Raw genomic sequence first — 23,312 nt, 5'->3', positions numbered from 1 at the left:
TGGATGTGCAGCAGCAGGTACGCGGCCTGCTGTAAAAGTTCAAATAACGCTCGCCACCTAGTGTCTGCTAGAGCAGAACGTAGAGGCACACTCACTTTCCCACGCGCTTTGCTTTATTGAGCTTCACTTCGCAGATCTTGCGTATTTTACAAGTTTACAAGTTTTTTACAAGCAACCCTGCATGGGAGCAAGTCTGTTGGCACCATTTTTGCGCACTTCGTGTCTCTGTGTCACATTTTAATCTATTATGGTGATCTATGATCAGTAATCTTTGATGTTACTATTGTAATTATTTTGGGGCATCACGAACCATGCCCATAAAAGATGCTAGTCCTAATAAATGTTATGTGTGCTTCACTGAGTGGCTGTTTCCCCATCTCTCTCCCGGCCTCTCTCTTCCCTGAGACAAAACAATATTGAATAGGCCAATAATAACGGTACAGTGGGCTGAAGTGTACAAGTGAAGAGTTGCACTCCACCCACTTCAAATCAAAAGCTAGAAATGATTAAGTTTAGTGAGGAAAGAATGTTGAAAGTCAAGATGGGCTGAAAGCTGGGTCTCTTGCCCCAGTTAGCCAAGTTGTGAATGCAAAGGAAAAGTTCTTGAAGGAAATTAAAAGTGCTGCTCTGTTGAACACAATGAATGAAAAAGTGAAAAAGCCTTACTGCTTATATGAAGAAAGTTTTAGTGGTTTGGATAGAAGATCACACCACTCATAACATTCCCTTAAGCCAAAGCCTAATCCAGAGCAAGGCCCTAACTCTTCAGTTTTATGAAGGCTGAGAGCAGTGAGGAAGCTGCAGAAGAAAAATTGGAAGCTTGTAGAGGTTGGTTCATGAGATTGAAGTAAATAACCTGTCTCCATAACATAAAAGCACAAGGTGAAGCAGCAAGTTCTCCAGATGATCTAGCTAAGATCAAGATGAAAGTGGCTCCTAAATTAAGTAATAGATTTACAAGGTACGTAAAATAGCCTTATGCAGTATTGGGAAGAGAGATGCCATATACAACTTAAACAGCTAGAGAGAAGTCAGTGACTGGCTTCAAAGGACAGGCTGACTCTTGTTAGGGGCTAATGTCGGTCACTTTAAGTTGACTTTGAGTTGAAGCCAGTGCTCATTTATCATTCAGAAAATCTTAGGGCCCTTAAAAATTATGCTAAATCTACTGTGAGCTCTAGAGATGGTACAACAGCCTGGATGACAGCACATCTGTGTACAGCATGGTTTACTGAATATAAGCCCACTGTTGAGACCTACTGCTCAGGAAAAAAAAGATTATTTTCAAAATATTATTGCTGACAGTACACCTGGTCACTCAAGAGCTCTGATGGAGATGTATAAGGAGATAAATGTTTTTATGCCTGACACAACACCCATTCTGCAGCCCATGGATCCAGGAACAATTTTGACTTTTATTTAACAAATACATTTCATAAGGCCATAGCTGCCATGAAAGTTGATTTCTTTGATGGATCTGGGCAAAGAAAATCAAAAGCCTTCTGGAAAGGATTTATTATTCTAGATGGCATTAAGAACATCTGTGATTCATGGGAGGTCACCGTATCAACAACAGGCGTTTGAAAAAGTTGATTTCAATGCTCATGGATGACTTTAAGGGGAGGAAGCAACTACAGATGTGGTGGAAATAGCAAGGGAACTGCAGTTAGAGGTGGAGCATGAAGATGTCACTCCGTTGCTACAATCTCATGATCAAACTTGAACAGATGGGGATTTGAGTCTTATAGATGAGCAAAGAAGTGATTGTTGAGATGGAATCTACTCCTGGTGAAAATGCTGCGAACATTGTTGAAATGACAAGAAAAGATTGAGACTATTCCATAAACTTAGTTGATAAAGCAGCGGCAGGGTTTGAAGGTATCGACTCCAATACTGAGTGAAGTTCCACTATGGGTAAAATGCTGTCAGACAACATCACAGACTACAGAGCAATCTTTGGTGAAAGAGTCAGTCCCTGTGGCAAACTTAATTGTCTTATTTTCAGAAACTACCACAGCCACTCCTGCCTTCAGCAACTACCACCCTGATCAGTCAGCAGCCATCAATATCCGGGCAAGACTGCACCGGCAAAAAGATTATGATCTGCTGAAGGCTCAAATGATTGTTAGCATTTTTTAGCAATAAAAATTAAGCATATTTTGGCAAATAATTTTTTGTTTTTTTTTTTTGAGACAGGGTCTTACTCTGTCGCCCAGGCTGGAGTGCAGTGGCACAACGACAGCTCATTGCAAGCCTTGACATCCTGGGCTCAAGCTATCCTCTCACTTAATCCTCCTGAGTAGCTGAGACTACAGGCACGTGCCCCTACACCTGGCTGATTTTTCTGTCTTCATCTTGACCTCCCTCCGTGTTGTCAGGGTTTGACGAAAGTGACTCCATTTTGATTCTGACAACGTTCATACTAGAACAGAGGATTGGATATGGTAAACTGTTACTTCTGTGTCCTCGTGGGAAACCTGGCTGGTGGGTCAAATGTGTAAACACCTACCATTTCTTGGTGTCCTGGTTTGTGTTTGTGTCTCTGTTTTAGGTTTATTTTAGTCCTATTTCTAGGGTGAGGCTAGACTGTGAGCAGCCATTTTCTCATTTTTACTGAGAAGAAAATCATTAAACCCCTGCATAGGAAATTAAGTTCAGGCTGCTGCTTCAGGCCAGTCTTTGTGTTGTTGAACTTGTATTTTCTAAGGATATTTGCATTAACAAAGATGTGTTCTCCCTTTTACTGTCCTGACAAAAGCTTCATCTGTTATTTCAATTGTCAATTAGTTTGCAGTAATAAAACCTAAATAATAGTTGATTTCCAAAGGTTTGTCACAGAAGTGTATTGTGTGTTTTCACATGTTAACATGGAAGTTTGGACTATGTGTGGAAGGTAGAACTCTAAACATACCTCCCTAAGATTCCCATGCCCTAGTTATTCAAGCACTTTCTAGTACTGCGGTGGAGGGCCTTTGGAGATGTAAGTAAGGTTACTAATCAGCTGATCTAAAGAGAGGGAGATTATTCTGGATTACCCTGGAGGATCAAATAACATAAGGCTGAAACGCAGGCAATGAAGGCAGGATGGGGGCGGTCAGAGAGATTCAACATATGACAGGATCTCCACCTTCTGTGGCTGGCTGTGAAGATGAAAGGAGCCATGAGCTGAGGAAGGTGGGCGGCCTCAAGAAGCTGAGAATGACCCCAGGCCAACAGCCCTGTGGAACTGAATTCTGTCAGCAACCTCAATGAACTTGGAGTGGCAGCCCTGGTGAGACTGAGCAGAGAACTAGCTGGCCCATGCTGTGTCCAGACTTCTGACACTTGGAAACTCTGAGATCATCAATGAATGTTGTTTTAAATCACTAAATTTGTGGTAGTTTGTGTTACAGCAGTGACAGAAGATGAATACAGTATGTTATTGAGGGGGCTTTGTTTTTCCTGTATCTTAATAATGTGATAAAATTTAGTGTTTATTTTTTGTGTGTCTTAACGTCTAGTTTGTCCTCATAACGTATTTTAAGGTAGCACATTCCAGTATAAAGGTGGACTTGACAGAATCAATCTGTACATAGAAGGGGTTTAGATAGATTCGGATAGATGTTCAGGCCCACTTTATTGTATTTGGGAATAGTCATAGAACTGCAGAAATTTAGAGGTGGTGGGACCTTGGCTATGATTCTGTTCAGGCCCCCTAATTTTACAGATTTTGTGGAATTGAGCAACAGACAAGATGATTTTGCCTAGGTTCACAAACGGGAAAAGGAGAGCCGGGAAAGAACTCAATTGTTCTAAACTGCTGTCTTGTCTTGATGTCCTGTTTTTATTCATCATCCAGCCTTTCCTAGGAGTATCAGAGATAGACCCAGGTAGAAGTGGGCTGCCATACAAAGTGCTACCCATAGAGGGCTTAGCATAACAGAAATTTATTCTTTCATAGTTCTGGAGGCCAGACATCTGAAATAAAGGTGTTGATGGGGTCATTCTTCCTCTTGAGGGCTCGAGGGGAGAACCCTTACTTGCCTCTTCCAGCTAATGGTGGTTGGTGGTCTTCCTTGGCGTTTATTGGTGTTCTCTTGGTTGAGGTAGTGTAATTCCATCCTCTGCCTCCATCTTCACATAGCCATCTTCCCGCTGTGTGCATTGGTGCCCATATTCTCTCTTACAAGACCACCAGTAATTCGGTTTAGGGCCCACCTAATTGATATGACCTCATTTTAACTCAGTTACATCTTCAAAGACCCAGTCTGGTCCAAATAAGGTTACAGTCACAGAGCCTGGGTGTACCTGAATTTTCAGGGGACACTAACCCAGTACAGTATCTAATTCCTGTTAGATAGGATTTAATTCCTATTAGATAGGATTAGAACCCAAAACTTACGTGTATGAAACTGAGCTCTAAAACTGAGCTCCTGCGTTTTCCACTGTCATTGTTCACACAACCTTCCCCCCTCTGCACTTACAGCAGCCTTGTTCTTCCAATTGTTGGGCTAAAATCCTTAGAATGTCCTTAACACCTCACTTTCTTTTATAGCCATGTGTAATCTGGTGTCCTTCCTTCAGACTTCATCCCAACCTTCACTCGCTGCTCCCTGCTGGTCCAAGTGCCTCTCACCTCTAGCCTAGATTCTTTCCTAGAATCCAGCTGGGTCCTCTACCTCCTGCTCTTGACACATTTTCTTCTGCCCTCAGTGTGGCAGAGAGTGATCATGCCGCCGTGCTCAGGACCCTTGTCGCAGCAGAACCAGAGTCCTCACAGTGCCCCGTGTGACTGCATGCTCTCCCCTGGCTCCCTCTCCTCCAGCCCTCCTGGCCTAATTGCTGTCCCCTAACTCTCCGGGCTTGATATGCTCCTCTCCTGGGCTCCTGGGTGCAGTGACACTTTCCTTCCCTGGCTGGTTTCATCACTTGTGCCCTCCCTGCTACAGTGAGGAGCCCTCCCTGAACCACCAGACCCAGTCTGTCCCTTCCTATTACTGTCGTGTTTCCCCATGATGTCCCCTTTTTAGTTTTTAAAAACTTTATTTTTGTGGAGACAGGGTCTTGCCCAGTTTTAAAACTTTTGTTGTGAAGAATATTGTATATGTAGAAGTATAGAAAAGGTGTATGTTCTGATTAAATGATAAAACGAATGTCTGTGTCCATGGCACCAGTTTCAATGGAACAGTGGCAGCAACTTGGAAGGCTTTGTGCTCCTTCCTACCACCACCAAAGCTTAACTGCCCTTCTGAATTTTGTATAAGTCTTTCTTTTCTTTATATATACCACTTAACATATTGTTTACTTTTACCTGTTTTTGAACTTAGTAGAAATGGAATTATACAATATGTGTTCTGTGAATCAAATCTTTTGCTCAGCCTTGTTTTTGAAATTCATGTGTGTTGAAGCATTTACAGTCGTGTCACTTAATGCCAGGGTAGTGAGAAACGTGTTGTTAGATGATTTCATCATTGTATAAACATCCTAGAGTGTACTTACACAAACCCAAATGGTAGTGCCTACTACACACTTAGGCTATATGGTAGAGCCTGTTGCTCCTAGGCTGCAAACCTGTGCAGCCTGTGACTGTACTGAATACTGCAGGCAAAACGTAACACACTTCATTAGTGATCAGAATCTCTCAGCTCCATTAGAATCTTAGGGGGCCCTCTTTGTGTATGCAGCCTGTCCTCTACTGAAATGGCATTAAGTCGTGCATAACTGTGGCCTTAGTTTATGTTCACTGTTGAGTAGTAGTTCATTTTGTGAATAAGCCACAATTCATCCATTCAATCGTTGGACGTTTGAGTTATTTCCAGTTTTTTATTTTTACAAATAATGCTGCTGTGAATGTTTTTGAATATGTGTATTGCTGAACACATTTGGGTCGTAACACAGGGTCACAGAACACTCATAATCAGCTTTCCTTGGTAATGCCAAACTGTTTTTCAGTGTGGTTGTCCAGTATGTATTGCTTTCAGCAGCAGCTGATCATTCCCAGGGCTGATCATGGTTGCTGACACCTTAGTGGTGTACTGTATTTCGTTTTTAGCGATCTGATGAGTATGATGTGGTATCTTGAGGTTTTAATTTGTACATCTGTGATTCTGAATGAAGTTGAGCATCCTTTCATGTAGATAGGCCATTCATGTTTTTTCCTTTGTGAAATGTCTGTTCATTTTTTTTAAAACCAATTTTAGATGAATTGTCTTTTTCTTATTGACTTGTAGGAGTTCTTTATATAATCCCATCCCTTTTTCTACCCCTAATCTTGTGTTGGTTATATATGCTATGATTATTTTATCCCTGTTTGTGCTTCATCTTTTTAGCCTTTATGCTGTCATTTTTTCCCCAGCCACCTTAAAAAAAAAGCTTTGAGGTACTCTTGACGTATAGTAAACTGACATATTGAAGCATACAATTTGGTGAGTTGTGATATGTGTGTATTCCCATGAAACTATCACCACAGTCAAGGTGATGAATGTGTCTATTATCCCCAAAAGTTTCCTCCTGCCCCCTTTTTAATTAATCTCTCCCTTCTTCCCTTCTGCCCCAGTTCTCAGGTGGTGACCCATCTACTTTCGCTTACCATGTAGGTTGTTTTGTACTTTACTTTTATCAGACTTACTTCATTCAGCATTATTATATTGAGATTCATCTGTGGTGTTGCCTGTGTCAGTATTTTGTTCTTTTTTTATTGCAGAGTAGTAGTCCATTGCATGGATAGACTACAATTTATTTATATATTTACCTGTTGATGGACATTTGGATTGTTTCCAGGTCTAGGCTATTAGAAATAAACCTGCTATGAACATTTGTGTACATGTCTTTCTGTGGATATATGCTTTTATTTCACCTGTGTAAATAACCAGAGTTATAATGGGAAGTGTATGTTTAATTTTTAAAGAAATGGCCAAACTGTTTTCCTCCAGTTCACATTTCGCTAGCATCTGTATTAAGTGATCCCATTGCCCTACCTCCTCGCTGACACTTGGCGTGACCAGTTGTGTTTTGTTTTGTTTTGTTTTTGAGACAGGTTGTCTGTCACTCAGGCTAGAGTACAGTGGTGCAATCATGGCTCACTGCAGCCTCTGCCTCCCAGGCTCAAGCAGTCCTGCCACCTCAGCCTCCCCAGAAGCTGGGATTACAGTCACATGCCACCTCGCTTAGCTAATTTTTGTATTTTTGGTAGAGATAGCGTTTCACCATGTTGCCCAGGCTTGTCTTGAACTTGTGGGCCCAAGCAATCTGCCCGTCTTGACCTCCCAAAGTGTTGGGATTACAACTGTGAGCCACTGTGCTCATCCAGTTTTAAAAATTTTAGCCATTCTATTGGGTGTATAGCAGTCTTACTGGGGTTTTATTGGTTTTTTTTTTTTTTTTTTTGAGACTGTCTCGCTCTGTCATCCAGGCTGGGGTGCAGTGGCATGATCTCGGCTCACTACAACATCTGCCTCCTGGCTTCAAGTAATTCTCCTGCCTCAGCTTCCCAAGTAGCTGGGGCTACAGGTGCTTGCCACCACACCTGGCTAATTTTTGTGTTTTTAGTAGAAACAGGGTTTCCTTGTGTTGGCTAGGCTGGTCTCCAACTCCTGACCTCAGGAGTTCGCCTTGGCCTCCCAAAGTGCTGGGGTTAAGGGCATGAACCACCGCCCCGGGCCCTTACTGGGGTTTTAATTTGCGTTTCCATGAGACTCATGATGTTGAGCATCATTTCATGTGTTTATTTGTCATCCATGTGTCATTTTTGATGAAGCGACTTGAGTCTTTGCTCCTTTTAAAATTGTGTTGATTTTCTTAAGTTTTTTTTTTTTTTTTTTTTGAGAGGGAGTCTCGCTCTGTCGCCCAGGCTGGAGTGCAGTGGCCGGATCTCAGCTCACTGCTAGCTCCGCCGCCCGGGTTTACGCCATTCTCCTGCCTCAGCCTCCCGAGTAGCTGGGACTACAGGCGCCTGCCACCTCGCCTGGCTAGTTTTGTTTTTGTATTTTTTAGTAGAGACGAGGTTTCACCGTGTTAGCCAGGATGGTCTCGATCTCCTGACCTTGTGATCCGCCCGCCTCGGCCTCCCAAAGTGCTGGGATTACAGGCTTGAGCCACCGCGCCCAGCCAATTTTCTTAAGTTTTATGAGTTCTTTGGCTGGGCGCAGTGGCTCACGCCTGTAATCCCAGTACTTTGGGAGGCTGAGGTGGGCGGATCACGAGGTCGGGAGTTCAAGACCATCATGGCTGACACAGTGAAACCCCCGTCTCTACTAAAACTACAAAAAATTAGCCTAGCGTGGTGTGAGGCACCTGTAGTCCCAGCTACTCAGAAGGCTGAGGCAGGAGAATGGCATGAACCCAGGAGACAGAGCTTGCAGTGAGCTGAGATCGCGCCACTGCACTCCAGCCTGGGTGACAGAGACTCCATTTCAAAAAAAAAAAGGAGGGTTTTTATTATTTCAATGAAATTCAGTTATTGACTTTTAAAATATTTCTTGCTATTGTGTTCTATTTAAGAAATAGCTGCCAAACGTCAGGTGGCAGTAGGATTTTCTCCTGTGATTTTTTCTAGATGTTTTATAGTTTCAGCTCTCATATTTAGGTCTGGCATCCATATAATAAAGTTTTCCACATGGTGTGAGATAAAGGCCAAGGTTTATTTGTAAATTATTTGTAAATGGCAGTGCAGTTGTTTCAGCACTAGGTTTGCTAGGGTTGCTCTACACAAAGTGGGCATGGCTTAAACAACAGAAATGTATTTCCTCTTAGTCCTGGAGGCTGGTAGTCCAAGATAAGGAATAGGGCAGGCAGGGCTGGTTTCTTCTGAGGCCTGTCCTCTATGCCTGTGTCCTCATCTCTTCTTATAAGGACATTAGTCAGATTGGATTAAGGTCCACCCTAATGACCACATTAATTTTAATTACTTCATTAAAGGCCCTAGTCACACACTTTTCTCCACCTTGTTTTTTTCATGTAATATGTCCTGGAGTTTGTTCTGTATTAGCATGTAGAGGTATGTATACCTGCAAAGTATCCCACTGGTATATGTATCATAATTTGACTGGTCCTCTGTTGATAAGACACTCGAGTCCTTTTTAATTTCTTTTTGTTTTTACAAATAGTCCTGAAATGAATAGCCTGTGTATACATCTTTTATCTTCACCAGTGTTATCTGTGGGATGGATTCCTAGAAATGAAATTGCTGGGTCAAAGGTTAAATTTATATTTCACTGTGTGGTGGCTATTTGTTAAGCCACTCTTTTAAGTGGCAAGGAATGGCCTCTGAAAATTGCCCTGATACTAAGATTCGTATCTTTTTTTGAACTTGTTTCTTATCAGTAAACACGAAGCTGTATATTATTTTGTGTGTGCGTGTATATGCTTTGGAAGCAAAAAAACAAAACGGAAAAAATCAAGTGTCCAGAACCATTCTCTCCAGCCTCTGAACTCTGCAGTTCTTTATTGCTGCAATTCTTTATTGACCAGTAGAGGCCACTGTTGAATAACAAAGCTGGCGGGAAGGTCAGCGCACACCTGGGGCAGGTCTCTGTGCAGAGCCTGCATCGCCAGGAGCAGGTCTGGAGCTGCAGTTTTTAGACCACCCTTTCCCCTCCCTAAGGGAGGGTGTCACACAGGGGAGCGCCAAAGGGGAACTCCAGATGAAGAATAAAGCCAACTCTCTTTGGTACGAGCTCTTCTTCATAGTTCCACGAAAGTGATTTGTAAAACTTTTGTGTATTCTACTGCCAGGCCTCTACTTAGTTGCCCACTGACATTGTGTTTCTCCCGCACCCCACCTGCTTAGCAGTTCACAGTCTGTCTGCCTTAATCTGTTATTTTTTTTCTTATAATTAGGCGGTTTGGCTTGAGACACAAGAATGGGACTAGATTTTAGATGACTTGGTGTAGGAAGCCTGGCAAATTGGGTTCTGTGGTTATTTCTCCTGATCTGTTCCATACGAAGAGGCGCAAAGGGAGACCATCAGGGTGTGTCTTGTTAAATCCAAGGTCTTAGTCTGCTTGGTACTTGATCTCATTCACATTCAATTCCCACCCGCCCCTGAAATGTTTAATGCACTTGGCCCTTGGGGCCAGCACTTGACTTTGACCTGCCTTGCTGGCCCCTCCTTACCACTCTGTCTCTTCTCACTGCTGGGTGTTGGCACACCCTTGTGACAGCGCTTGGGTCTCTTCAGGACCTCTGTTCCCTGGATCAGGGCTTCTCAGCAGGTGTTAGTGGCATTTTGAGTGAAATAATTTTTCTTTGTGTAGGCCCTGTTCATAGCAGGATGTGGGTTCATCAAACGGTTGACGGATATATTAGCCCATTCTTATACTGCTATAAAGATACTACCTGAGACTGGGTAATTATAAAGGAAAGAGATTTAGTTGACTCACAGTTTTGCATAATTGGGGGGCCTCAGGAAATTTATAATTATGGCAGAAGGGGAAACAGACCTCTTGTCAAGGGGATGGGAGAGAGAAGAGCAGGAGAAGAGAAGAGCAAACCAAGGAAGAACTTGCCACACACTTAGAGAACTATGAGTTCTCCTGAGAACTCGCTATCATGAGAACAGCATGAGGGAAACTGCCCCCATGGTCCAGTCACCTCCTACTAGGTTCCTCCCTCAACACTTTGGGGATTATAATTCAAGGTGAGATATAGGTAGGGACACAAAGCCAAACCATATCATTTCTCCCCCGACCCCTCCCAAATCTCACGTTCGTTTCAAAACCATTCCATTCCATTCCATTTCAAAACAAATCATGCCTTCCCAGCAAGGTCCCCAAGTCTTAACTCATTTCATCATTAACTCAAAAGTCCAAGTCCAGAGTCTCATCTGCAACAAGGTAAGTCCTTTCCGTCTAGCAGCCTGTCAAATCAAAAGCAAGTTAGTTACTTTCAAGATACAATGGAAATACAGGCATTGGATAAATATTCCCATTTCCAATGGAAGAAATTGGCCAAAACAAAGGACTGCAGACCCCCATGCAAGTCCGAAATCCAGTTGGGCAGTCATTAAATCTTAAAGCTCAAAATGACCTCCTTTGTGACCCCATGTCTCGCATCCAGGGCACACTGATGCAAGGAGTGGCTTTCATGGCCTTGGGCAGCCCCGCCCCTGTGGCTTTGTAGGGGACAGCCCTCCCGCACCCACCCCCTTCGGGTACTTTCATGGTGGGCATTGAGTGTCTTCGGCTTTTCCAGGTGCACAGTGCAAAGCTCTTGGTGGATCTGCTGTTCTGGGGTCTGAAGGATGGTTGTCCCCTTCTCACAGCTTCACTAGACAGTGCCCCAGTGGGGACTCTGGGAGTTCCAGCCCCACATTTCCCTTCCTCAGTGCCCTAGCAGAGGTTCTCCATGAGGGCCCTGCCCCTGCAGCAGATTTCTGTCTGGACATCCAGGCGTTTCCATACATCCTCTGAAATGTAGGTGAAGGTTCCCAAATGTCAGTTATTGAATTATTTGCACCCACAGGCCCAACACCACGTGGAAACTGCCAAGGCTTGGGGTTTGCACCCTATGAAGCAAGAGCCTGAGCTGTACCTTGGCCCTTTTTAGCCATGGCTGGAGCTGGAAAAGCTGGGACACAGGGCACCAAGTACCGAGGCTGCACAGAGTAGCAGCGGGGCTGGGCCTGGCCCAGGCCCACAAAACCATTTTTCCCTCCTAGGCCTCCCTGCATGTGATGGGAGGGGCTGCTGCCAAGATCTCTGACATGCTCTGGAGACATTTTCCCAATTGTCTTGGCGATTAATATTTGGCTCCTTCTTATGTGAATTTCTGCAGCTGCCTTGAATTTCTCTTCAGAAATTGGGTATTTCTTTTTTATTGCGTCGTCATGCTGCAAAGTTTTCAAACTTTTACTCCCTGCTTTTCTTTAAACACAAGTTCCAATTTCAGATCATCTGAAGTTCAGAGTTCCACAGATCTCTAGGGCAGGGGCAAAATCTCACCATTCTCTTTGTTAAAACATAAGAAGAGTGACTTTTGCTCCAGTTCCCAAGAAGTTCCTCATCTCTTTTTCAGACCACCTCAGCCTGGGCTTCATTGTCCGTGTCACTATCAGCATTTTGGTCAAAAGCATTCAGCAAGTCTCTGGGAAGTTCCAGACTTTCCCACATCTTCCTTCTTCTAAGCCCTCCAAACTGTTCCAGCCTCTGTCTGCTACCCAGTTCCGAAGTTGCTTCTACATTTTCAGGTTGTCTTTATAGCAGCACCCTGGTACCAATTTACCGTATTCGTCTGTTTTCACACTGCTGTAAGAACTTCCCTGAGACTGGGTAATTTATAAAGGAAAGAGGTTTAATTGACTCACTTCCCCATGGCTAGGGAGTCCTCAGGAAACTTAGAGTCACTCACTTTTACTAATTATCTTTAGATTTTTTGGGGCTTTCCTGTGTATATGGACGTAGCATCTGTGAATAATGAGTTTTCTTTCTTTTTCAGTCCTTATACCTTATATTTATTTGGCAAGGATTTATTAATTTTCTGTCTCTTCAAAGAACCACTTTTTGGTTTTGTTGATTTTTTTTTTCTGTATGTTTGCTTACTGTTTTATTATTTTCCCCGGTACTCTGCCCACTGCACTCCAGCCTGGGCAACCAGAGTGAGACCCTGTTTCAAAACTAAACAACAAAGTAACCAGCCGGAACAGTTTGGAAAGACACTGTACCTCTTATGTTTGCTTTTGCATTAGTAAAAATAAAAAGAAAAATGAAAGTCTGTATTTTGTTGGTATAAAGAACTGTTTGGGCCGGTGCGCTGGCTCATGCCTGTAATCCCAGCACTTTGGGAGGCTGAGTCAGGAGATCTAGACCATCCTGGCTAACATGGTGAAACCCCGTCTCTACTAAAAATACAAAAAATTAGCTGGGCGTGGTGGCAGGCGCCTGTAGTCCCAGCTACTCAGGAGGCTGAGGCAGGAGAATGGCGTGAACCCAGGAAGCAGAGCTTGCAGTGAGCCGAGATCACGCCACTGCACTTCAGCCTGGGCAACAGGGTAAGTGAGACTCTGTCTCAAAAAAAAACCAAAAAACCGTTTGTGTGGTCTTTATCAGAACCGTTATTGTACTAGGTGTTCACTTTGGGCAAACAGAATTTTCACTTGTTAATATCCATATTCTATGGTTTATAGGCTTATATATTTTGTAAAGGTGTTTTGTTAAAATGACATTGTAACATTTATTCTGTTTGGTAATGGTTTTACTTGTTAATTTTATAGAATTAACACTGAATCCTCCAGAAGGAATTGTAGCAGGTAAGGTACCAAAGTTAACTTCCTTATAATTTACTTTTAATTGCCAAAGTTCCTTCAAAGTTAAAATGTTGTGAAATTTTTTCTCACCCTACAGGCCCCATGAATGAAGAGAATTTTTTTGAATGGGAGGCATTGATCATGTAAGTTAATCTTATGTGTACTTTTTAGGTCTTTGCTGGAAGTCAGATGTAAGAATCACATCAGCAGTGTGACTGTGCCCAAAAGCGTCACCTGAAAAAAAGACTGAGTTCTCCAATAATGCCCAGCTCTTCTCTAGGCTGCTGGTCTGAAAGCAGAGAAGAACCTGAGTGTTGATCCAAAAGAAATGACTTTAATCAAATTAACTTCAAATGGTGTAGGTGGCTTTGGCTTCCAGAAGTGGTCCCTACAGGTCTGAAATTTTGACGAGAAAAGGGTCCTCGAAGGTGTGTCTGATCACAACAGGCATGTTAGTGCAGCCTTGCCTGCCGTGCCTTTGGGCCAGGACTTCTTTTTCTTCTCCTTTCCTCCCAGTTTATGTCTTCCTGTACTGCTTCTCCTTTTTCTGTTGCCTCGTCTGGATTTATTGGCTTTGCATTCTGTCTGACCCAAGTAAGTGAGCAGCATGGTTCTGGGATTCATGGCATTTAACTTAGGGTGATGTTGCTTGGAAAGAGAAACACACGGACCCCTGATTTTAGAGTGTTCTATGACCTTGACTCACTTTGCTTTTTCTTCTTTCTACCTTAGATGTGCAATTTTTGGCCATTCTTAGTATATTTTCAGCAAAGTGAGGTTAAGTAAAATTTAGGAAGCTGAAATTTGTAATCAGTCTCTGTTTTCTTTCTTTTCTTTTTCTTTTTCTTTTTTTTTTTTTTGAGATGTAATTTCACTGTTGGTGCCCAGGCTGGAGTGCAGTGACGTGACCTCGGCTCACTGCAACCTCTGCCCCCTGGGTTAAAGCGATTATCCTGCCTCAGCCTCCCTAGTAGCTGGGATTACAGGTACCTACCACCATGCCCGGCTAATTTTTGTATTTTTAGTAGAGACAGGGATTTCCCATGTTGGCCAGACTGGTCTCGAACTCCTGACCTCAGGTGATCCCCCTGCTTTGGCCTCCCAAAGTGCTGGGATAACAGGTTTGAGCCACAGCGCCAAGCCCAGTCTCTGTTTTCTCATTAGTGAGGTCTTTTAATTTGCAGAAAGGTTTCGGGTTGGATTTTGTTGCATTGAGAAGTGCTCTAGAGGGCAAGGACCAGCAAGTGAGGGCTGTGAAACAAGTATGAGCTCTGGCTTGATGTGACCTTAAACTCCATTATGCTTTTGGAATTTGCCAGTTGCTTGGATCACATTAATTCTTTTTTTTTTTTTTGAGGCGGAGTCTCGCTCTGTCGCCCAGACTGGAGTGCAGTGGCCAGATCTCAGCTCACTGCAAGCTCCGCCTCCCGGGTTTACGCCATTCTCCTGCCTCAGCCTCTCGAGTAGCTGGGACTACAGGTGCCCGCCACCTCGCCCGGCTAGTTTTTGTATTTTTTTAGTAGAGACGGGGTTTCACCGTATTAGCCAGGATGGTCTCGATCTCCTGACCTCATGATCCGCCCGTCTCGGCCTCCCAAAGTGCTGGGATTACAGGCTTGAGCCACCGCGCCTGGCCAGATCACATTAATTCTTAATGCTCTATGGGTTAGTCTGAGAAACAAATCACAGCTAAGTGTTGTCTGTGGAGGTTAAATTGATATGAAAATTAGTTTTTTGGATAAACAAAATGTTTTTAAAAAATCATCAAACACTATTCAGATGGTACGGCAGGCCTGCCATTTCCTGATCATTTGTAATATCCTAATTGCTTGGGCCTATGGCATGTGTTTTTTCTGTGTCTGAAGGTTTCTGGAATCTGTGTTTGTGTATAATGTGGCCTCCAAGGCAGTTATGAGATGAATGGCGAGTCCCACAGCCTGCACTGTCCTTATTACTGAACTGTGGGGCTGTGTACTTGTATCGGGGCAGCTCTTTTTATTTCTGTAGAAGCAGGAGATCATGTACGTGAACTGATGTGTAACCTGCTTGTTTCATGTGTTAACACAGGCGCACCTGCACTCAGCCAGCGGGGCAGCATGCCTGCTGCAGGGGTGCAGAGTAGCGGGAGGCCTGTTTTTGTGTAGAGGTTAAAGACGCCTGTCAGGTCTGCAGTATTTGGGGGATGTTGGCTCCTCAGTACGCCTATTTGGAAGCTCATTAAAGGAACAGTTGAGCCTTCCAGTGTGGTTTTAAAAAAATGTTCATTGTTAAAAATCTATTAGGGTAACTATTACCAATTTTAAATAAACAGTATAAAATTAAACCAATATTTTGAAAACCTGTCTTAAAAAGTAATTAGAACTATTTTTAGGTAGAGCACTTTTGTGTTTGAACAAGGCTTTTTGCATTAGTGTGGAATTCCCCTGCTTGAAGATCCTGGTGAGTTTGTGGGTTTTGGTCCTGTTCCAGACCCTTCACAAACAAGAGGCCGTTTACAAGTGCACTTAAAACGCCTATTAGGGAATTAACTGTCCTCCCCTCGGTTTGTCTCACCCTGCTGTTTTGGCAGACATCTGGCTAAGTCTTTACTCCTTGGTGATAGGTTTCTTCTTTTTCTCTTTATTCTTTGATGGCTTCCAGGGCCGCCTCTCTACCCTAGTTTTTCTAAAACCCGGGGTTGCCTCACGGAAGTCTAATGGCTGTTGGTTTTTGCTGTTGTGCTTGCCTTAAGGGCCAGTGAAGAAAATGTCATTTTAGATATCTAAGCAACAAATACTAAGTGCCTTTTATATATTAGGGCCCTTGTCTGAGGACACAGACATGTCAAAGATGCACTGAAATTTTTACCTTGGAAGATCAGGGTTGAGGGATTAGGATAGAGAATGGAACAGATTAGTGAATGAGAGGACTAAATAATGAGAGTCCTCAGGGTGCATCTTTAAACACCGGAAATAACTCTGCTGACCCTGCTGAGCTCATGGAGGAGTCTCAGCCTGCAGTCAAATCAAGCGTGGCTGGGACGGCGGCACACCAGGGGATGTGGCCACTGTGGCTGTGGTTGCTAGCATGGCCTGCTGCTCTTGGCCCAGTCACTTTGCCTCTCTTTCACTTTTTTGGATCAAAACAGAGAGGTTCATCAGCATCTTCTAGACAGATGGTTACAGGTCTTGCCCAGCTCTGGGGTCCGTGGCCTGTGACCCCATTGCCACTAAGCCATGGTGACGTGGGTGCAGCTGCAGAGAGGGTGGGTGCCCTCTTTTACTGATGTACTTCTGTAGGATGGAAGGAGCCCTAGACAGCTGTTCAACCCCAGTGGCCAGACAAGCCATGGAGTCCCTTGGCCCTTGCTGTCTGCTGTGTCCTGCCCCAGAATTCTCAGATCAGCTGGCATAGTGACCTTCCTGATGGTTCGTGCCTGACTGCTGTCACCTCCCCAGACCAGTGGTTCTAGAGGCTGTGGTAAAATAAGAAGGACCTTCCTTTACTGAATGGTGTGTTTGGATGGATGCTCCCAGGTTCTCCATCTGGCTCACGGCAGCCAGCTTGAGGGTTCCCATGCTGCCACTTCTACCGGGAGCCCTTCTCACACTGGGGGCAAGTGTCAGGGGCACAGCAGCCTCCCTTTATGTCCAGATTTCTTGTTGACTGAAGACTGTCACAGAGCATCTCTTGACAGTATTATGCCTTGCTGAAATAAACCCGAGATAATAAAATAGGTGTTTGTAATTTGTATTGTATGTAATCTCACCATAGCAGTTTCTTAACAAAAGTGTTACAAAGTTCCCTATATGAAGAAGTCATTGCCACATTCATTGCATTAATAAAAAAGGAAACATCACTCTTCCACATAATTTATGAAGCATCTATATAGAGTAATGCCATGTAGCTCTAAAACAGTTCAGGTGGAATTTTCATCCTGGCATGGAAAGATGTACACGATATAAATGGTAAAGGCAAATTCTAGAGTAATAGGTCTAGAACCGTCTGTCCATCCTTCCTTCCTCTCCTCTCCTCTCTCCCTTCCTATCTCTCTTCCTTTCTCCCCTCCTTTTTTCCCTCCCCACCCCTCCCTTTCTTATGGAGACATAGTCTAGGTCTGTCACCCAGGCTGAAGTGCAGTGGCCTAATCACAGCTCACTGCAGCCTCCAATTCCCAGGCTCAAACAATCCTCCCACCTCAGCCCCCCAAGTAGCTGGGACCACAGGCGCACACCACCACGCCCAGCTAGTTTTTAAAATGCTTTGGTCTTGCTCTGTTTCCCAGGCTGGTCTCAAACTCCTGGCTTCAAGCGATCCTTCTGCCTTAGCCTCCCAAAGTGCTGGGATTACAGGCAGGAGCCAAGGCACCCAGCCTAACCAGCTTTATTGAGATAATTTACATACTGTACGTTTTACCTGCATTAAGTATAGAAGTCAGTGGTTTTAGTAAATTTCTAGAGTTTTGCAGTCATCACCACAATCCAGTTTTAGAATATTTCCAGAAAGATCCTTAAGCCTATTTGCAGTCAGTTCCCATTCCAACCCACAGGCAATCCCTACTCTTTCCTCTGACTATAGATTTGCCTTTTCTGACTTTTCCTGTGTGTGGAATTCACTGTCTAATCATCTGTGCCTGGCTTCTTTTACTTGGCAGAACATGTTTGCAATTCATCCACGTTATACTAGTATCAGCAGCTCCTTCCTTTTCCATTCCCCAACTGATGGACATTTGGGCTTCCTACTTTTTGGCTCTTTTGAGCAAATGCTGCTGTAAATACTTGTCATGTCACACTGTCTGTGTGGACATGGGGTTCATTTCTCTAGATATAGAGGTCTGGAATTGCTGGGGTGTGGAGTAAATTTGCATTCAATGTTTTAAGAAGCTATCAGGCTATCTTCTAGAGTAGCTCACCATTTTGCATTCCCACTAGCAGTGTATGAGTGTTCCAGTTTCTCCACTTCCACACCAACACTGCTGTTGTCTGATAACAGCTGTTCTTGTGGGTGTAAAGTGCGGTCTGCTTACACATTTGACTTGAATTTCCTTGACGACTAATGATGTTGAGCATCTCTTAATGGACTTATTGGCCATTCATGTATCTTGTTTGGTGAACTTCAGAACTTTTTGCCATTTTTATATTGGGTTGTTTTTTTGTTGGTGGGACATAAGAGTTTTTTTTTTTTTTTTTTTTTTTTTTTGAGACAGAGTCTCCCTCTGTCGCCCAGGCTGGAGTGCAGTGGCGCGATCTCAGCTCACTGCAAGCTCCGCCTCCAGGGTTCACACCATTCTCCTGCCTCAGCCTCCCGAGTAGCTAGGACTACAGGCGCCCGCCACCTCGCCCGGCTAGTTTTTTTGTATTTTTTAGTAGAGACGGGGTTTCACCGTGTCAGCCAGGATGGTCTCGATCTCCTGACCTCGTGATCCGCCTGTCTCGGCCTCCCAAAGTGCTGGGATTACAGGCTTGAGCCACCGCGCCTGGCCTAAGAGTTTTTAAAATATATTTTGATACAAGTCCTTCATTAGACATAGGATTTTAAAATATTTTCTTCCAATCTGCAACTCTCCATTTTGTTTTAATAGAGTCTTTTGAAACTAAAAAGTTGTTAATTTTGATGAAGTGCGATTTTGCATTTTTTTCTTACATGGAGCATGCTTTTGGTGTTGTATATAACCCAAGGTTACGAAGATTTTCTCTTATGTTTTCTTGTAGAAGTTTTGTGTTTTATCACTTTTACATTTAGGCCTTTGATCTATTTTGAGTTAGTTTCATGTGAGTTAGTGGGGAGTCTGTTTCATTCTTTGGTATGTGGTTATCCAGTTATCTCAGCACCATTTTTGAAAAGACAATTCTTTTCCCATTGCTTAATTTTGGCACCTTTGTCAAAAATCAGTTGACTATAATGCAAGGATTTATTTTTGGACTCTGAATTGCATTCCATTGATCTATGCCTATCCTTAGGCCAGTGCTACTCTGTCTTGACTACTGTGGCTTCATAGTAAGTTTTAAAATTGGGAAATTTAAGTCCTCCAACTTTGTTCTTTTTCAAGATTGTTTAATTGCATTTCCGTATACATTTTAGGGTCAGCTTGTCAATTTCTGCAAAATGCCTGGTGAGATTTTGAGACTACATTGAATCTTTAGATAAGTTTGAGGGATATCGCCATCTTATCAATACTGAGTGCTCTAATCCATGAACATGGACTGTCGCTCCATTTATTTAGGTGTTTCAAAATTCTCAATAATGCCATGATACATTTGCATTTTTTAAAATCCAGTTTTGTGGATTAGAGTATATGAATTTATACACACGTAGAGAAAAGCTGGAACAATAACCAAACTTAACTCTGGTTACCTCAAGGAGGTGATTTGGGGAGGGGGAGTGAGGGAGGTATTTGCTTTTTATTTTATATACTTCTGTATTTGAATATTTTCTAACATTCTTATATCTTCCTAGTTAAATAAGGTCAAAGTTTATGTCGTAAAAGGTCTACATTAGAGTATACTATAAAGTTCTTATAATTGATGAACTTATTTAGTATACTTTATAGTTCAAATATATTTGATTTAAAAATTTTAAGAAACATCTATATTGCAAAAAATAATTAGGGTATGGCTGTAGATGCCCTTTGGACAGGTTTAACTATGAAATTAATTATACGGAGCAAAAGCTATATTTGCCCCACTACGATTTCATAAAATGGAAATGTTCCCCCTTTTCTTCCCAGCAATTCTTAGCATTGATTCTCTACCTGAGCATCGCCTGGGGTGCTTAGAACACCACAAAACAGAAGGGAAAGACAGGGGGTCTCTGGGTTTAAACCAGAGCCAGGGCCCTGCTGTGGGGGTGAGGGTCGAATATGTCATCCCGGTGGAGACCAAGTGCCCGAGGAAAGTGCAGGAAGGCACTTCCCCCAAATCATAGCTTCTTACAGCCTTGTCCTCTTGCTATGAGCGTATTGGAATCAGTTTCTTTTTAAATTCTCACTGCCTGGCACAGCAACACGCACAACGTGGCAGAGCAGAGCCGGTGTCCTTGGGCTTTTAAAGTACCCAGTGTGGGGGCTGTATGTGCAGCCCACCTTGGTCCCGCTGTCCCGGGCATTAGTCGGGTGGGAGCATTGGCAAGAAGCTTTTGCTGAACTGCAGAGCAGGGACTGAAGGAAGGAGACGCACCCATGCTCGGATGCTGGGTGCCCTCATGCCCTTCCTGCTGGGTGCCCTCTGTTGATTCTGTGGTGTAAGGGAGGTGGGGATCCTTCCCCCAGAGTGGAGGGTGTCCGTGAAGCAGTCTGCTGTTCCCATCTCCAGCTCAGCTGGCTCCAGCTTTTGGAGGGCCGTGGTCCCTTAGTCATTGTTTTAAATACTGATGGATGAGTTTGCATTCTCTGATTTTAATTCTTTATCACATGTGCGTTGGAGACTTTTTGTCTGTATGCTGTGACAAACTTGATAAAGAGAACAGCAGCAAAAGCAGTCGGCTTTCCCAACATCTGCCTGCAGCTGAAGTGACGGAGTGCACCAGTTCCCGGAACACGCCTTGCCCGCGAGGCTCAGGACACCCACTTGCCCTGGGTGCTCCTTAGGCACTGGGACCTGCCTGCTGCTTCTGTTACGTAGAAAGTAAAAAGTATTGGAAAGACAATGCAAAGAACAACAGTCTCTCCCTTGAGAGTGGAAAGACAGAAGAGGCTGATCTTTGCTTTTCACTGGCTTTGTAAGTGAGCCACACTGTTGCTGAGGAATGGTCACAGCTCTGGGGGAGGACAGTGACAAGGCAGTTGTGCTTTGTGAGGAGGGAGAATTGCTAGTCAGTTAGGAGTAGGCCGTGGGTGTTTTCAGTATTGCTTTTGTATCTAATTCACCTGTAAGACAGCAAACCAACCCGAGCTGTTGTTGCAAGTGCGCCTCCTGTGTAGCGTGCAGGGTCGTTTTGATGCTTAATCTAATGCTTGTCTTTAGCTCAGCTCCGAAACAGTTTAGGTCATGATTTCAATCAATAAGGCAGCATAATTTGTAGGCTTTGAAAAATTTACATTTGCTTTGGATATATTTGCATCCTCCTTGTTCTTGTTGTTTCTTTTGAAGATTTCCAGGTGAGGCCATCTTTGGTGAAAGAGAGATGAGGTTGTCTGGGAGTATGGCAATAAAAGTTGTCCAAAAACAGCACTGTGGCGTCTCCCACTCCTGGCTCAGGAGTTGCCTGGAAGGCATGTTCCATAGGGTCAGGCATGCTGCTGCACACCACTGCCCACCTGCCCTCTTGTCTGGGCGCCAGGCATTCTAGAAAAGAGAAAGAAACCCCAGTTTCAAACCAGCAGTAAACCAGAGCATTTGCAAATAACTTTGATATTTAAGATGTGGGCGCACTTCAGGAAATGTTTAGTCATGCTTCTGAGGCTAGGAACGACCTGGTAGATTAAAAAAAATTTTTTTTTAAAGAAAGCCCTATTGTGAGAAACAAAGATCTGTTATCAAAGTATTGAGCAAATGCCATTTGGCTCATTCCAAAAACACTACCCAGACTTTTTTTTATTCTAGACTCAGAGGTGCCAGAAATATTGAGTGCTGGCGAGCGTTCCTGACATATGAACAGTGTTACTTTTAAAGATAGTATCTTTATGTACCTGATTTCTGATTTCACAGTTTGAACTGTGTTCTCTTAACTCTAATACTAAATTGATCTAGGACCTTGACTAAGTCATTTCATCCTTGAATTTTCCAGCGTTGCTTGACAGTAAAATGAAAACCACAGTCCTTGGTGCCCTTTCATCAGAGTGCATGTGGAGAGTGAATGGGTGGCGGTTATCGTTTGCTCTGAGCTCTTGTACTGGACAGGAGGCTCGGGGTGGCCACGCGTCACTCTGATACATGGTGTGTGCCCACCCTGTGTTGAGAAGGTGGGGCTTCAGGAACGTGTTTGTTCAGGCCATTGCAGGGGGAGCAGAGTAACCCAGACTTGAGACTTGAGGCATCCCCAAGCTGCTGGGTGCTGAGGGCCAGTGCAGGGCCGGGGGTACTCATCTGGGCACTGCACTCTCCAGCGCGGCTGTTGTACCAGTATAGCAGGACCTTATGCTCATGCCTCCCTCGGTGGTGTTCCCTGTGCTGGTCATGCTGAGGCTCTGGGGACTGTCACACCGTAACCTGCTCCCCAAAACAGAGTGGCCGTATTCACTCTCTTCTTCCCAAAAGGTAGCAAAGACAGTTTTCAGAATCAAAATTTGTCTTTTAGATCGAAAAATCTTGTCTCCACGAAGCAACACTGCCTTGTTCTCTTCTGACTGTTGCCCGCAGATCAGCCCCGTCAGGGCCATGAGCCGTTCTGGCATCTGCTGTTGCTGCCGACAGCCCTGAGTGCTGCCTCCAGGTGAAAGCTAAAGCTCTTCGTTCAGTTTCTTTTTGATTTTTGTCTTTTTCTTTTAATTGTAGAGGTAAATATTTCCAAATCTGTTGTTACTAATTTCACTGAACCAAGATAATTTTAAGATTTTTAAAACAGATTTTTACTTTTAATCTATTTTTTAACTGAAGATTTAAAATGTATTTTTTTTAAAATTATTTTTTTCCTGTGCCGTATCCTGGATTCTTTCTGAAGGCAGTAGGTCTTGTGTGGACTGTCCTCTGCTCATCCAGGCCTTGGCCCTCGCGCAGCGGTTCTTTCTGCCTTAGCCGTTATTGTTAGAGGAGCAAAGCTGTTTATGAAGGGACTTGTTCTTTCAGTTCATAGAAGTAGAACGGATTTACTGACTTATTTATTGATCTGATGAGTCACACCCAACGCAGTTTCCACTGTTTCAGTGTCTGTCACTGTCATTCAGCAGTCCTGCTTTCTTATCAAAGAAAGATGGTGCAAGATCTTTTAGAACTCCTTGAATGTGTGTTTTATTAATGTGATTTGCTGGAGAGGAGGAGTTCGTCCCTGGCGTGAAGGTACAGGCATGGTGGCTGTCCCTTTCTTCTCCTGTGGCCATCATGCCTTGAACTGTTGGTTAAGATAGTGTTAATTTATACTTGTTGGGTTTTAAACCTTAAGCAGGATTTCTGAAATGGTTTCATCTATTTCTTCCATTTACTCGTGAGGAAAGTATAGGTCCAGAGAGACTCACATGCC

At 43.6% G+C, this 23,312-nt stretch overlaps 1 protein-coding gene across 2 annotated transcripts in view; it reads left to right on the top strand.

Moving 5' to 3' along the window:
• Nucleotides 1–23,312, top strand: part of UBE2G2 (ubiquitin conjugating enzyme E2 G2) — a 34,309-nt gene that overhangs the window by 1,662 nt on the left and 9,335 nt on the right. Inside the window, exons 1-3 of one of the 2 annotated variants that reach the window (XM_033233032.1) lie at nucleotides 2,284–2,484; nucleotides 13,188–13,223; nucleotides 13,318–13,363. In XM_033233032.1, the coding sequence (XP_033088923.1) occupies nucleotides 2,442–2,484; nucleotides 13,188–13,223; nucleotides 13,318–13,363 (125 nt within the window). In that variant the 5' untranslated portion in view covers nucleotides 2,284–2,441. Of the gene's footprint in view, nucleotides 1–2,283; nucleotides 2,485–13,187; nucleotides 13,224–13,317; nucleotides 13,364–23,312 lie in introns of those variants that run through there. The other variant, XM_033232953.1, reaches the window with a different exon arrangement.

Source organism: Trachypithecus francoisi, unplaced genomic scaffold (assembly GCF_009764315.1).
Source record: "Trachypithecus francoisi isolate TF-2019V2 unplaced genomic scaffold, Tfra_2.0 Contig00090, whole genome shotgun sequence".
Taxonomy (NCBI): domain Eukaryota; kingdom Metazoa; phylum Chordata; class Mammalia; order Primates; family Cercopithecidae; genus Trachypithecus; species Trachypithecus francoisi.
The sequence above is the reverse complement of the archived record's forward strand: the minus strand, read 5'-3'. Positions and strand labels throughout refer to the sequence as shown.